Genomic DNA, 16,259 nt, shown 5'->3' with positions numbered 1-16,259 from the left:
ATGTCATTTTGACTATACGCGATTTTTGCTTTATGCGCCGACTAAGGAACATAACCCCAGCGTAAGATGCGACAGACCTGTACCGGCAATTATATAATGTATATTCTAAAAAGTTATGACCCAGTCCTCAATGCAAAGTTATCCCTCTGTGTTCCTCAAAAAAAGAAAACAGAATTTTCAAAGGGCTATAGCAAGATCTGGAACATGGACCTGGGCATTAACAGCTGAGATTTCTCAAGTCTACTGTTTTCAGAATGTGCTCCTTTCTGTAACATGGAAGAAATGCTGAAGGGAGAACATGACAAAAAATTTTAACTGAATTAATATTGAACCATTAACACCTTATTTTGTGAAGCTACAAGATGTTTTGTGAATAAAAAGTTTCTACAGCAAGTTTCCCCCACTTCCTCCCTCCCCATACCACAAACATCCTTTTAACAAAACAGGATGTGTTGCTTTTCAGCTGCTTCATCATCAAGAGGAAACCAACAAATTGCTGTTTAAACATCGAGCAGGTTTGGACTCCAATTACTTCACCATTATTGGTAGTGAGTTTTTCTGTAAACAACAACAAAAAACAAAAGAAACCACTCTAAGTACACTCCAAAGCATCTTTCCCCACATTTTAGTATTGGAATGGGATTTTCATTTTACTGTTGGTGGGATTTAAAGCCATAAGGCCCTGGCCTTGTGAGTTGCTGTTCCCTGTAATGGGAGATAAAGATGTTCAGCACCTTACAGGATAGGCCTTTTCAAGTTTCATCCAGAGCCCAGTGAAGTTAGTGGAAGAACTCCCAGCCACTTCAGTGAGCTTTGGATCAGGCCTCCAGACATCCACAACACACCTGCTGTAGACTTTCACGCACCCTTTTGCAGTGGAACTACTAAACTACAACTTCTGTAAAGGGTCTCTCTTCAGATGTCAAGAAAAGGGCTGATATTGATTCTTCAGAGCCAAGATTGTTTGGTTGGGAATATTATATATTTACAGCATTCATTACAGTGTTTCCATCCTACAACTGCATGTTTCTATATAAACTAAACTGTAAAAATAAAATCAGAGAACCCTATTTATTTTTATCACAAAGACCATTTAACAGGATATAAATGTGCATGAAAATAAGTGCACAGCAAATGAATTACTATAATTGAATTTTCTTGTTTCAATATAACTGAGCTAGAGGAAGATGGAGTATTATCAGACTACCTGAGGAGTCAATTTTGAAGACAACCATCTATCCTGAATAAACTCACTTCAGTCAATGAAATTATTGTGAGTCAATTTACTCAAGACGTTCCTCTCCCTTGTACATCCCCATAAGAGTCACAAGTAAGTTAGCGCTTAATTAACGAGGCAGGGCTCAGACAATTATCATCATCAACACTCATCCAAGTCCAGTACGACCCTCTTTGCGAGATCATTCCTGGTCTCATGATTAGAAAATGGCTGCCTGTGTACACAATATGATTTCTAAGTTTCGCCAGGTGACCAAGTTCTGGCTCCTAAATTCATTTAGGGATCTGGCCCTAACTCCCTTTCCCCAGCTAGGTCTGTTCAAAGAAAGGTTAAGAAGTTTGTGTTGATTGAAAAAGGTCTATTCACTGCCTGACACACATACAAAAAACAGGGACAATGCAGGTAGCACTCCACCTATATACTTAATCACTATGCTTTTGAAATATGGTATATTTGTTGCTATGTTTCTTTGGATAGCGTGCAAAGTATATTCACAATGTTACAGATTTTAAGGAGTTCTCAGAATAGTTTATTGTAAAGTTTAATGGGTTAAATCCAGCCCTTTGTAGAGGGGCAAGAACGAGGCTTATGTTGCACTTACTTCTTTCTCACTTAAACCCACAAAATAGGGTTAAAACAGAGTAAGGACCTTGTTCTGGCTCCGCACAGAGATGAAGGTCACCCAATAAAAGTTACATGCTCTTGTGGAGTGTGGGGAATAGACACTAGCAGATACGCAAAGAGAAACTCACAGACAGGGTGTAGATAGCAATAGAATTCACAAACAGCATATGAAACCCCTTATGAAACAACGGGAATCTATTGATGTAGGTGAAAACAAAGAGATCATCCTTGAGTCAACTCTGAGTTTGACTGACACGAGAGCCAAATTTTAGTGCAAGGAAAATGTGTTTTAAGAGATTACTGATTTGTTTTCCTTGACAGCAGTTCTATCAGATCTATAAACCTGGTGGGACTCTGAGTTAAGACAGGATGAAAAATTCCTGAGTAAATTCTCCCTAGAAATTGGGGCTTATTCCAAAGCTCATTGAAATCAATTGAAGAACTTCCCATTGACTTCAATGGACTTGGCATCAGACCCTTAATGATCTGTTTTCATCACTGCTTGAAAAAGTTATTAGTTGGCTTTTTCATGCTGAGAACATTGTTCCTTGATCAAATCTGCTGATGTTTACGTTGAGGGGGGAAAAGAAAAGAGTGCAGAGAACCTCAATAATTGTAACTATTGTTATAAAAAAAACCCTCATACTCTTTTTGAAAAAGTTCTAAACAAGGGAGCAGTCAGAAGAGTTGCTGGATAGCATGAGGGAAGGTTAGTAGATGTTCATATCTCAAGGTTTAGCCATATGGGCTTTTATGTAAGGCAAACACAAGTCTCTATTGCCTTGAAATAGCTCATCTGCAGATGAGAAATATCCACTGTTGATTTGTCTATCAGTCACTTTCTCTACTCAAGTGACTCCATCCTGTTTCTGAGATCAGAATTCACATTCCTTTCTTTCTCAGTAGCAGGTTCATCGTAACCTAGTGAGAATGTTACTATTGCAGGTTTTCTTGTTGCTTCAGTAGTTTGGTCTTAAAGTTGATTTTTCTTCTCCCTAGTCTTCTACACACAGGCACATTACTGAGCAATAAGTGGAGATTCTCCATGTTCATTCAATTTCAGATTACATGGTATTTGTCTCTTTTCTCTGTAGATGGAGAGGCAAAAGTACTGGTACAATCTCAACTATCCATCATCAGGGCAGAAGATAGAACTGCATGAATTGACTGTCATGTTTCTGGCATAACCCTGAGTAGTGCTTATATACACTGGTATCGACAGAGACCTGATGCGGCTCTGGAACAGATTCTCTATTTTTCATCAGGATTCTGAGATGGGAAAGTTTGAGGCAGAGAAGCAGCTCTCCAAGTCGATCTGTATCCTGACAGTAAAAAAAAAAACATAAGCAAGAGTGATGTGGCTACCTATCACTGTTCTGCTTGGGATCATACAGTATTACTAAACCACTCACGTTCTGTAAAAAAAACCTACTTTGTATTCTCAACAACAATCTTTTACATGTATGAAACCACAGCTACCTCCTCATCCTGCCCCTCAAGATGGAACCAGAGATAAAAGCAACAGAACTGTTGCTCTCACAAGTTTTGCAAACAGTAAGAGCCCGCCTGTCTCTGCCAAACAACAAGACCAAGAAGTTGCACAGGGCAGCTAAATTTTCAGTTGCTCTCTGGAGGTGACTAAGTTTTGATACGTATCCACATTTACTAGTTTGCATAAGGGAGCTGACATGACAATTGAATTAGGGCAGGATTGGACATTCATTGAAACAGGAAAGACAATCCAGGGTGTTCAATCCAATATACAAATCTAATGAAAAAAATCTCCTTGAAGGCCCATGGGAAGAGTGCATTTCAACAGAAATTTGGAGGGGAGATGATGAAAACAGGACAGACTGGATCAGGGTATAATGGTATAAATGTAAAGTAGTAGTGCTATAGTGTAGAACTTGTCACATGCTTTAATGAACTGGATGCCATGTGTGTGTGTGCGCGCTCATGCGCACTACCCTCTAGTACAGAGGTTGGCAACCTTTCAGTAGTGGTGTGCCGAGTCTTCATTTATTCACTCTAATTTAAGGTTTCGCGTGCCAGTAGTACATTTTAATGTTTGTAGAAGGTCTCTCTAAGTCTATAATATATAACTAAATTATTGTTGTATGTAAAGTAAATAAGGTTTTTAAAATGTTTAAGAAGCTTCATTTAAAATTAAATTAAAATGCAGAGCCCTCCAGACCGGTGGCCAGGACCCGGGCAATGTGAGTGCCACTGAAAATCACCTTCTGTCCACCTTTGGCACGCGTGCCGTAGGTTGCCTACCCCTGTCTAATAGATGGTTCCAGATTTGCTCAACTACGTGACATAGTCCCCATACAGCTAAACAAATTCCTTTGTGTGGGATCATGCTGTTTTATTCTGTGTTAAGAGAGAAGAGAATTGTCTGTTTACAAAAATGGCCCTTAAATATACAGAACATCACTTCTTGGTGGCCCTTTGATCACTAAATGGGAGCTGAACAGAGTTTTTCTCTAGTTCAAGTAGAGTTCTCTGCAGTGGATTAGTCCTCACTACAAAACAATAAAAACAAATATTGGAAAAAAAGAAAGAAGTTGCTTGTAAATTATTTGTACAAGACACCTGCAAATATAAATTCTCCCTTTTTTAGAGCTGGGATGAAACTAACTGTCCATGAACAGGACCATCCTATTTCAGTAGAGGACATTAGCACACAGATGTATTAGCACTGTTATGAGGAGTGAGATGTAAAATGGCCCAGTATCACAATGAAGTAGGAGAAAAACTGAAGAATTTAAAGACTGAAAAATACACTACAGCTCAATTCTGCCAGATGCTCACTGTGTCCGGAAACATTGTGAACACCATCAACTTCCACTGGTATCCATGAGATCCAAGGGCATATCTCATTCTCTCCAGCAGGAAAGGCTCAGCAGCTTCCTTGGGGAAATGACAAGTGAATGACAGAAAGACAACTACAGTGTTAACTGCACTGTCAGCAGCTCTTGCCTATTCAATTCTCCAAAAAATTCATTCATGCTTTCTTCCATAGTGTCACATACTCATGGAACAGGCCCCTCATCTCATGGATCATCATCACTAGCTTCTCCTCTGCAAGATTTCTATTCCACAGGATGTACAAGAAATCTGCTAACACACAATGACTGAGCTTTAGGGGTGAGCGAGGAGAAAAGAAAAACTAGTGGATCTGTGCATAAACAATGGCATGATAAAAAAAAAAAAAGATGTTTTGACATTTCCCTTTCCCACAAGCTCGATCAGTCACTCCTTTTTTTAGATTGGTCAGCAGTGTGAGGCAGGACTTTGCCTCTGTTTTCAACCTGGGGCCCAGATCCAGCACAGTATCTCAGGTTGGTGCTGTAATACAAGTAATAAACAACAGCAATAATCATTATCAACACTGATCGTGAAATACACCTAAGGAATCTATTTGATGCCAGTGCTAGGGCTGACACTCACCCAAGCTCAAAGTTTTCATACTAAGCAGCGGTAACTCTACCTCACCGTGCAATAAGTCTTCTACAGCCAGTAACCACTTAACTGGAGGTTACCTAAATTAGTCACTTCCTCTCCCCATCTACACAGCTCTCGATTCAAGACCATCATTTACATTTCTTGGCTGGAGTCTAACAGCAGCAGCAAGAATGTTACTGTTAGAGACTTTTGTTCTGGCTACGGTTTGCTCCTGTAAGTGTGTTGCTTGCACTTAGGGTGACAAGACAGCAAGTGTGAAAAATTGGGACGGTGGGAGAAGGGGGGCAGTAAATAGGCACCTATGTAAGACAAAGCCCTGAATATCAGGACTGTCCTTGTAAAATCAGGAAATCTGGTCACCCTATTCACACTGTTCTCCACATACATTGGCGGATGACAGCAGCAGCTGCAGAGCCTTCACATTATTTCAGTTTTCTTTGTTTCTTCACAGATGGCTCCTCACAAGTGCATCTGACCCAACCTCAACTGTCCATCACCAGGGAAGGAAATAAAGCCATACGAATTGACTGTCATGCTTCTCTATCGGAGGATTTTGGCAAGGCTCCTATACACTGGTATAGACAGAGACCCAGTGCAGCTCCAGAACACATTCTGTTCATCTCAACACAATCTGTCTTGAACAGAGACTCGGATAAAGGAAAGTTTAATGCTGAAAAGAAGCTTGGCCAGTCTACCTGTACCCTGACCATAAATAAAATAACGTCCAGTGACATTGCTACTTACTATTGTGCCTATTGGGATCACACAGTGTTAGAAAACTGTAGACAGCCTGTACAAAAACCCACTCTGCATTCTGAGCCACAGCCACTGTCACCTCTCAAAAATTCCTCTCAGTCTGGAGCCATCTGCAAAAACTCTATTGGCTTCTGCAGCTAGATATGAAAAGCAACTTCTGATTTAGTGTGTATTTTCCACATAAATCACTAAGACCAGGTCAGGTCTAGCAGAACAGGAGGTCACCTAGGGCACAAAGGTTAGGAACCCAATCCCATTACAAGTCAATAGGAGTTGTGTGTTTAGCTTCCCCTGGGCTTTTAAAACAAAAAAAAAATCTGCCTGCTGAATATTAGGTAAAGCCAATAGTCAGTAGCTGGCTGTGTGGGTTATCAAGGGCTGACTGGGTGGAGATTTGTCATCATCAGTCTAGAGGATCATAAGACTTGGGGTGAAAAATCTGGCTCTAGAGAAGGAAATGGAGCCAGGCCCTCACCCCCATAACTGCCTGACACTACAGTCTCGCAGTCCAGACATCATTCATCTGCTGAAACAGGAAGCAAGTGAAAGTAAAACAGGAGTGTTGGACCCAGTGTGCAGGTGCAATAATCTACCTGCTTATCACTCCCCAGTAACTGGGGCTCATCCTGCATAGTATCCTCCTCAGGTACAGAGCCTCATCTTAGTGTCTAGAGATTCCAGTTGTGGAGCTCAGTGGGCACTGGGTCAAGCCCTAAGGGTCTTTCCATTGACTTCAATGGGCTTTGGATCAGACCATAAGTCACCTAATGGCACTGCAAACCAGCCTGGCCACATTACATTTTGATATTACTCCAATGGAAACAGGAGTAAGTTTATTTTGGTTGCTTTTCTGCTGTTTAATTAGCTCTGAACCATGAAGAGTGCATTGTTCACTTTATAAAAACTAGAGTTCTGTTCTGAAGGACCAGCCTATCTTTAGTCTCTGAAGCCAGTTCAGCAGAAAACACATGGTGTGACAGCAGGCTACACTCTGCTAGAACTGACAGTATACTGTATAATTTCAGTCTTAGCATGAATGTTCAGGGAACTTCACAGAATAAGGGTCCCTGCCTCAGTGGGTTACTAGAGCAATGAGGATAAATAGAGCCGGGTTCTTCAGTATCGGTGGGAAAAGCATGTGATTGCAGACGATACTTGAAAGAAGGGCAGAAGTGGAAGCATAGCTTATTGAATGTTGCTAGAAAGACACAAGAAAACTAATGGAGCTATAATATAGAAAAGACATCATGGACTGGATTAGCTCTCATCACAAGGTTACTCATAAATTAATTCAGCGAAAACATCAGTGTAGAGTTGGCCGTTTTTCAGAACTAGAACAAAATTGACTGCAAATATACAGTTGCAGATCCATCCTCTCTCAGTAGAGGGCATTAGCACACAGATATAATAGCCACTGCACATCACTCTATTTATAGAACAGAGGGACAGTCTCTCACTGAAGTAGGAAGTGATATTCCACTACTTCACATCTGGGGAACTCAGCGAGAGCAGGATCCTGGGAAGTGCTTAATATCTTCAGAAGGGTTCTGAGTGCTGTACTGGCAACAGCATCCCTCAGGGCAGCACCTCCCATGTTCCACAGGTGAAGAAAATAACCCCCAAGAAAATTAGTCTTCACTGTGCCATCAACATGGCTCTGCCTGTCCCTTCATCTTTGTATTAGTTACAGGCCTAGCTAGGAACCCCAGCCCCAGATCTGGTCCACACTGCACAGGGCACTGTACAAATGAACAAGCAAAGTTTGCATCCCTGTCCACAAACATCTTGGTGCTTTCTTCCACCACTTGTGTGGGGAATGCCCCACCCCCTCCACACACACAAACCCCCAAACCACTAGCCTCTACTCCTTCAAATCCCTCTCAAGACCCACTCCTGCTGCGACTCCTACAAGAAATCTGCTGGCAAATAATGACTCTAGTTGGGGAGGGTGGGGGATATGGTATATTTCAACATGAAGTACCAAAAATTCTCTGCTGGTGCAAATACTCTTTTAGAGGGAAGATCTTTGGGACAGTCACTCCATATATTGCTATGTATAGCACCTCACACAATGGGGACACCACCCACACAGAGGCCTTAAGAAACCACTGTAATATAAATTAAAAGCCCAATCCTTTATTACGCAGACTTCCATAATATAATCTACACTGGTCTAAAGATAGCGGAAGAATTTGCTTCATGCCAGATAATGCTCTTTGTTAAAAGTAACTTTGGATGAGTTTCAGCCATAACTCTAACTTATCTTAAATTAGCATATGGAGCCAGCAAAACATCAAACTAAATGAGTCACTTCCTGTCCCCAAACGTATCTCTCTGTCCACCCCAACACAACAGTCACATTTCTGATAGATGCAGGACCAAGCAAAATCTCTAAAATGTTCCTACTTCAGGGTGTTATTCTGCCTTTGGTTTTGTCTTGTAAGTTTCTTTTTACCTTTTTTCTACACAGCTGTAGATTACTGAGTCACCATGCTCCAGATTCATGTTAAGTTCTGGTTTTCTTTTCTTTTTCCTCCTTCTAGACGGATGTGCACAAATACATCCGAGACAAGCTCAGTTGTCCGTTACCAGGGCAGAAAATAAAACTGTACGTATAGACTGTGAGGCTTCTGGCATTCACAACTTCAGGACTGCTGTTATACACTGGTATCGACACAGACCTGGAGAAGCTCCACAGCGGATTCTGTACATCTCATCCTCACAACCTGTCTTTGACAAAATCTCCGATGAGAAGAAGTTTAATTGTGAAAAGAAGCCTGACCAGCCCATCTCTACCCTAGTAGTAAATGAAATAGCACCTAATGATGGAGCTACCTATTACTGTGCCTACTGGGATCACACAGTGTTAGAAAGCCATAGACAGACTGTACAAAAACCTCACTGTGAATACTGACCCATAACCCATCAAATGTATGAAACTACAGCTACCTCCCTGATTTTACCATCAGCTGTAGAAACTCCTCACTAGCTTATTTTAAAAGGTTGTTTTGTTTTTTAAAGCAACATAATTAATAAAAATCTTTATTGTGAAGTAGTTAAAGCCACCACACACATAACATACCTGATTCAAACCAGAAAAACCAAGTACCATGACCACAGCTCCTGTAATGCCTCTGGTAGGGGGTGGAGGTAAGTGTAGTGTTCAGTGATCACTCAGTGTTAAGGGGCTTGCAGAAGATCTGCTTTTCTCTGTGTCAGATTCCAACTGGCTATTCACAGCAACAAATGCTTCAATGCCTCACACAGACCCTGTCTGGGAATCTCAGCCCTTACAGGCACAGTCCCCTGTACCACACAGGGAATACTGCTGAAGGCTTTTATTCTAGGGAAAGATTAATCATTAACATAAAAACAGGCAGTGATTGGTCTTCAATGGGATGGCAGCAAAGCACTTAAGATTAAGCATGGGTTTAATGCAGATGCTTTCCAGAATAAAGGCTTAAATAAGAAATTTGGGGTCTACTGCACCCATCAACATGAACCCTTCATTGTCCGTCCTCTTAAGAAACAATGGATATGGTGCTAAATTCACTGGAGCATTTGCTTCATACTAGACTTATTGCTGAAACTCATGCTGGCTCACTTTTGTCTTAATGACTAATTGTCAAATTAACCTCACATGGAACTGACATACCTACAACCAACAGAACTGTTCTCGGGTGCTACTTAAGTGAGTCACTTCCTCTCCCCAAAGGCACTCGGCCCTCCATCCGCGATCCTAACTTGCAGCCTTCTGTTTCTGACATTCAGGCTCAACTGAAGTCAGTGAGAATGTTACTGGTGCAGGTTCTCATTGTGGCTTCAATTTGGTCATGTAAGTTGGTTTTCACTCTAGTTTTCTACAAATATGCAGATTACTGAGCAACAACCAGAGAGCTTCCAAATTCATACTTATGGTATTTTTTTCTTCCTTTCTTTGTAGATGGAGCTGCAGAACTGACACAAGATCAACTATCCATCACAAGGAAACCAAAGAAAACAGTAAGAATTGACTGTAAAGTTTTTGGCATCAATTTTGGTGATGCTTATATACACTGGTATCGACAGAGACCAGGAGAAGCTCCGGAATGGATACTCTACTTTAAGACACAAATTGAAAAATCTAATTTTGACATGGACAAGTTTAGCGTTGACAAGACAACTGAAAAATCCACTTGTACCCTAACAGTAGATAAACTAACCTACAATGACACAGCTACCTATTACTGTGCCTATTGGGATCGCACAATGTTAGAAAGCCATAGACAGGCTGTACAAAAACCTCACTCTATTCTGAGCCACAGACTTTCAAAAGTGTACAAACAAACCAAGAAAAACAAAACCCACACACATAGTTGCCTTCTTAATCAGCTGAATGCTAGAGTAGATGGTCTGATATCTAGCTCAGAGAAAATGACTATGACATACTTAAAAACATCAGTTGTATGGCAGGTATAGATTTAAATGGGTGTAATAAAAGCTAACTTTTTTAGGTACAGCATAGCATGTCATTGATCACATCCTGCAGATACCTATAGTAGAAGTCAGATATCCAGTTCCTCCTTCATTTCTGGTTAATAATCTTTAAAAAGGCATTCCTATCAAGTCGCTCCTTGAATGTTCTATATGCTTTCTACCATTTTTTGGGCTTCATACAGGGGTCGGGACACTCAGACCAGGGGGCTGTTAGCAATATTGGTTTTAACACTATTACAGGCAGGGACAACCTTTGGAGGATGTTACTCTGCTGAAGATCCCTGATTGGAAGAGAAAGCAAAGTTTTCCAGGCCTGTGTCAGAAGGCCATTTGTCAGGATGACATCATCCCCCCCCCCCCCCGCTGACTGAACTGCAAATCAATGAATGGAGAGGACTAGTAAGCTACCAGAGTGGTCATAGGTGCGGGAACTATGGATGCTGCTGCAACCCCTCACTTGAAGTGGTTTGCATTATATGCAGGCTTTACAGTTTGGTTCAATGGCTCTCAGCATCCTGACTATATACAAATTGTTCCAGCACCCGTGGGGGTGATAGTTGGAAATTTGCCCTGCCCAAGAATATCCTTGACTGTCTTGATGCTAAGAATTTTTTATACAGGAGAAAAATCACTAACCAGGAGTGGGAAACATTACCAGGCTTCTGAACCATGTGCAGAAACTTTCTGACAATGGAACTGCCTCCACACACACACACACCAACCCCCCAGACACTGTGCCACGCATGCACAACAGCAAGATGCTATTGTCACCAGGAGATGTTTTCACATGGTACAGCCACTGGGATATATTATAATGCAGTCTTCCTGCCATAGTGCTGTAATACTAATACTGGCATAACTGTACTACCGTGTGACAGCTATAGAAAGAAGAATATGTGGAAATGTGTACTTAAGCTTGCTAAGCCTGTAGTCCCAGATCAGATTCCATCCCACCATCAATGCAACAGTTGCTAGAATAAATCAATAGTTGCACATTTAAATCTCCACACACACCCCCAACACACACACATGGTGGGGAGGTTGGAGGAAGGGGGACCAGAGGACTGGCATGGCTTCCACCTGCAACTGAAGCTAAGGCCACCCTACAGCACATAAATATCATCCATAACAATAGTTCTATTGGTTGTAACCCAGAAATCTCTCCCACTTATGCTGCAATTTTCCCCCATAGTAACAACAAAGGTGGTAGCAGTGGCCACTTCCCAGCTACAGCTCTAGCTCCATTGTTATGTTTCCTCTCCAGCGCATTCCCTGGGCCCAAACAGATCCTCAAAACATGGACCTAGGACATTTCCCCAGCCCAGCTGGCCACAGAGTCTGCTCCAGGGTCTAGTCCAGGTCTTGGCTCTGTTCCTGTTCCTCTGCCACCAGAGAACCCTGTGGTGCTACCATCATCCCCTCTGCACCAGTCTAGAACTCAGACTGTCCCAGCTCAAAAAGCCTGTCATGCAAGAAGGGAGGGAGCCATACTCACGGTGCTGGTGAACACCCAGTTAATCTCCTTGGAGTAAGGGCAGGTAGATGGGCGACTGCTAGACTTTTGCTTGGCATCCTTTGCCTTGTGATGGGAGTGAATCAGAAACCTTCAGGTGCCTAACATTGGAGAGCCATCTGCTGGATCCCCTCCTCTGCCAGCCTCTTTGAGACACTCTCACACAGATGCTGGCTTCAGGTGCACCTCTCAAAATCATGTTCTTTGCCGTGCTCACACCAGAGAGCAATGAGAACCCTGATGCTTTCACCAGCTAAACCATGCTGGGACAGCATCTTCTCAAGCTGTTGGAATGAGCTGAGCAGGGCAGAGGTGGAGCAGGCTGGATGAAATGAGGCGTTAAATGCTGACTGGGTATATAAGCCCATAGAGGCAAATGGGAAGTTAGTACTGTAGGTAAAAGGTCAGAAAATACAGCCCCGGGGAATTGTGGGATGGCATTAGAGGACTATCAAAACCTGAGCTCTACAACCTGGGATTCAGCTGCAGCCCCACTGCAAAGTAGGCAGCTTTAGTCCTACCTTAAAGCGAAACCCAGGCTGTAAATCTACACTCCCAGCCAGGCAAGCAAACCCAGGTTCAAAACACATATAAGCCTGGACATAAGGGTTTTGTGTGAGGAGGAGAGAGGGTGTTTGGCTAAAACCAGGGTAAGAGCCAAGGTAAATCTAGAGTGTCAACACACCCTGAAAGACATAAATCTCCAAAGTGTGACATATACATATGTCTTAACATTAATAACAATTAAATATGCTGTCAAAGGGAAACTCACCATCAAAATGCCCCCACCTGGCATGCAAAGTCTTCTCTTCTGGTGCCCTGCTGTGGTCTACTTCTTGTGCCTCAGCCCCTCACCAGGTCACATTCACTCCCACCCCTTCCAGGGTTACAGAGAGTCACACAAAACAACAGTCCAATGACCTTATGAGAGATCTTCAACCCAAGTTGGGGTTCAGTAACCTTTACACCCCTTATCTCAGGGAGCTTTTATGCCACCTTCCTTGGTAGCCAGTAGGGGCACATGGGCAAGCAGGCAGACCTGCCCTCTACCCTGGGTTTTAATCCAGGAACCCTGTAGCAAGCAGCTACAGACAGCCTGATCCTCCCAGCCAGCATTCATCCTTAATTCACCCACCCAGTCCTATCCAGCTAAGTATAATTCTAAATTAGGCCTGGCCCACCCTCCAGATGCAACTGGATGCACTAATTGCTGTCTGGCAGTGGCTCAGGTTAACTCTTTCTTTGCCAATGTGAGGTATACACTCCATCACATATGCTCTCTAATATCTCATAGTTATGTGCTTATATTGTATCTTTAAAATGAAACCTTGTGGCAACATTTTACCTACACATTTGAAGCAAAATTACATACCCGTAATTAAGGATACAAATGGCCTTTTTTGGAAGACAGGAGAAAGTCAGTTTTTAACGTACACGAGCATGTGTTATATCTCAGTAGAGGGCAGCAATAGCACACAGTTGCACTGACAATGACCTGTTTGCCTCTGCTCAACATTACATCATTTTCTTGAACATGTGCTGTAATGAAGGGCAGAATCTGGCCTCAAGAACAATGTCAGCTACAGGAATATCACTGTTGGATGTATAGTAGAATCACCAGCGCATTAGAATTATGCCAAAATCTAACACTAGTTACATACAGGCAACACCAGTGAGAGCAGTGGCCTTGCACCTCTGTAAATGCAATCAGCATTTGGCCTATAGTGGTCTGTGCATATTTCACAATAGGATCTCCTCTATCCTGGTACAGCACTTTCACAGACAGGGTGTATATAGCAATATAATTAAAAAACAGCTTATGAAACAATAGCAAACTATCAATTTAGGTGAAAACAGAGTTAATCCTTGAGGCAACTCTGACTTTGGATGACACAAGAGTCAAATTAAGTACAAGGAAATGTGTTTAACAGATTACTGATTTGTTTTCCTTGACAACAATTCTATCAGATCTATAAACTTGGTGGGAGTCTGAGTTAAGCCAGGGATGAAAAATTCCTGAATAAGTTCTCCCTAGGAATTGGGGCTTATTCCAAAGTTCATTTAAATCAATTGATGAATTTCCCATTGACTTCAATGGATTTTGCATCAGACCCTTAGTGATCTATTTTCATCACTGCTTGAAAAAGTTAGATCAGTTGCCTTTTTCATGCTGAGAGCATTATTCCTTAATCAAATCTGCTAATGTTTATGTTGAAAAACAAAAGGAGTCCAGAGAACCTCAGTACCTTTAACTCAGGGGTAGGCAACCTATGGCACGTGTGCCAAAGACGGCACATGAGCTGATTTTCAGTGGCACTCACACTGCCCGGGTCATGGCCACTGGTCCAGGCAGCTCTGCATTTTGATTTAATTTTAAATGAAGCTTCTTAAACATTTAAAAAACCTTATTTAATTTACACACAACAATAGTTTAGTTATGTATTATAGACTTATAGAATGAGACCTTTTAAAAATGTTAAATGTATTACTGGCACCTGAAACCTTAAATTAGAGTGAATAAATGAAGACTCGGCACACCACTTCTGAAAGGTTGCCAACCCCTGCTTTAACTATTGTTATAAAAATCTCATATTCTTTTTGAAAAAGTTCTAAAGAAGGATGCAGTCAGAGAAGAGTTGTAGGATAGGATGAGGGAAAACCAGGGCAGCTTAGGAGATATTCCTATCTTAAAGTCCAGCCTTATGAACTTTTATACAGGGAAAACACAAATCTATATTGCTATGAAATAACTCATTGTCACTAGACATTTCTCACCCTCAGATCTGCCTATCAGTCGCTTCCTCTGCTCAAGTGACTCCTCCCTTCTTCTGAGATCACATTCATATTCCTTTGTTTTTCAGCAGCAGGTTCATCAGAACTTAGTGAGAATGTTACTATTGCAAGTTTTTCTTGTTGCTTCAGTAGTTTGGTCTTGTAAGTTGCTTTTTTCCACCCTAAATTTCAACACACAGGCACATTACTAAGCAATAATTGGAGATCCTCCATGTTTGTTCAATTTCAGATTAAATGGTATTTGTCTCTTTTCTCTGTAGATGGAGAGGCCCAAGTACTGGTACAATCTCAACTATCCATCACCAAAGCAGAAGATAGAACTGCACGAATTGATTGTCATGTTTCTGGCATAAGCCTGAGTAGTGCTTATATGCACTGGTATCGACAGAGACCTGATGCAGCTCTGGAACGGATTCTCTATTTTTCATCAGGAAAACCCGTCTTTGACCAGGATTCTGAGAAGGGAAAGTTTGAGGCAGAGAAGCAGCTCTCCAAGTCAACCTGTACCCTGACAGTAAAGAAAACAACAACGAGTGATTCAGCTACCTATTACTGTGCTGCTTGGGATCACACAGCATTAAAAAACCATTCACATTCTGTACAAAAACCTACTTTGTATTCTCAACTACAGTCTTTCAAATATATAAAACCACAGCTACCTCCTAATCCTGCTTCTCATGATAGAACCAGACCCAGAAACCCCTTACTGGTTTCTGCAACAAGAGATAAAAAGCAACAGAACTGTTGCTCTCACAAATTTTGCAAACAAGAAGATCCCACCTGTGTCTGCCAAACAAACAATAAGACCACGTAGTTGCACAGGACAGCTACATATTCCAGAGCACATGAAACTAGACTAGCAATGTTATAACACATTTTGACATTAGCAGAGCAGAAAGAGGGAAAACATTTTTAACTATTTAATTAGCATTTGACCTGCGAAGAGCTTGTTAGTCCAGGAGATGCCTGCTCATAAAACCACAAAGTTCAGTTCTAAAGAACCGTTTCATATTTAGTCTGTGATACCAGTTTGTTAGATGAGATGTAATGTAAAAGTTACACTCTCCTGGAGCAGATAGTTCTATCTAGCCATACATGTGAATCACCGCCCTGCACTTTAAACAAGGAGGGCGGGGGGTTGTCTGGCTGGCATGGGAATGGAGAGCAATGCTTTCTGGCTTGGGGAGGAGGGGAGATGTAAATCTGCTGGAAGAGCAGTCAGCCTGGTGGATGACTCACCACCTAGGAATGAGGGGTTTAAAAAGGTCAGCCTAAGCCTGTCCTCTCCCCAGGGCCGGCTCCAGGCACCAGCTCAGCAAGCAGGTGCTTGGGGCAGCCAAGGGGAAGGGGCAGCAAGTTGGGCTCTTCGGCGGCGGGTCCCTCGGTCCCTCT

The 16,259-nt window shown here is 42.0% G+C and overlaps 1 protein-coding gene, 1 long non-coding RNA gene and 1 gene segment (V, D, J or C); all 3 read left to right on the top strand.

Annotated features, from left to right (window-relative positions):
• Positions 1-29: 29 nt before the first annotated feature.
• LOC120397930 lies at positions 30-5,861 on the top strand. Its single transcript, XR_005594089.1, has 3 exons — positions 30-1,273; positions 2,956-3,495; positions 5,781-5,861. It is a non-coding gene; the product is annotated as an uncharacterized LOC120397930 (long non-coding RNA).
• A 2,620-nt stretch (positions 5,862-8,481) lies between these two features.
• LOC120397269 lies at positions 8,482-8,999 on the top strand. The segment is given in 2 exon segments: positions 8,482-8,524; positions 8,629-8,999. Coding segments are annotated over 2 exon segments (414 nt in total).
• Positions 9,000-9,195: 196 nt separating this feature from the next.
• Positions 9,196-15,846, top strand: LOC120397268. Its single transcript, XM_039522970.1, has 4 exons — positions 9,196-9,235; positions 9,857-9,920; positions 10,029-10,087; positions 15,128-15,846. Exons 1-4 carry the CDS (start codon positions 9,196-9,198, stop codon positions 15,679-15,681), a joined length of 717 nt encoding a protein of 238 aa, XP_039378904.1. The 3' UTR covers positions 15,682-15,846.
• The last annotated feature ends 413 nt before the right edge of the window (positions 15,847-16,259 follow it).

This window comes from Mauremys reevesii, linkage group 2 (assembly GCF_016161935.1).
Source record: "Mauremys reevesii isolate NIE-2019 linkage group 2, ASM1616193v1, whole genome shotgun sequence".
Classification (NCBI taxonomy): Eukaryota; Metazoa; Chordata; order Testudines; family Geoemydidae; genus Mauremys; species Mauremys reevesii.
This window is presented reverse-complemented; position numbering and strand designations above follow the sequence as displayed.

Bases quoted from the DNA above. Each gene is read 5' to 3' on its own strand.
- LOC120397268 (XM_039522970.1), top strand. From the start codon at position 9,196: ATGACCACAGCTCCTGTAATGCCTCTGGTAGGGGGTGGAG. The intron at 9,921-10,028 runs GTAAGTTGGTTT...CTTTCTTTGTAG, and splicing joins TGTGGCTTCAATTTGGTCAT to ATGGAGCTGCAGAACTGACA. The intron at 10,088-15,127 runs GTAAGAATTGAC...TTTTCTCTGTAG, and splicing joins CAAGGAAACCAAAGAAAACA to ATGGAGAGGCCCAAGTACTG.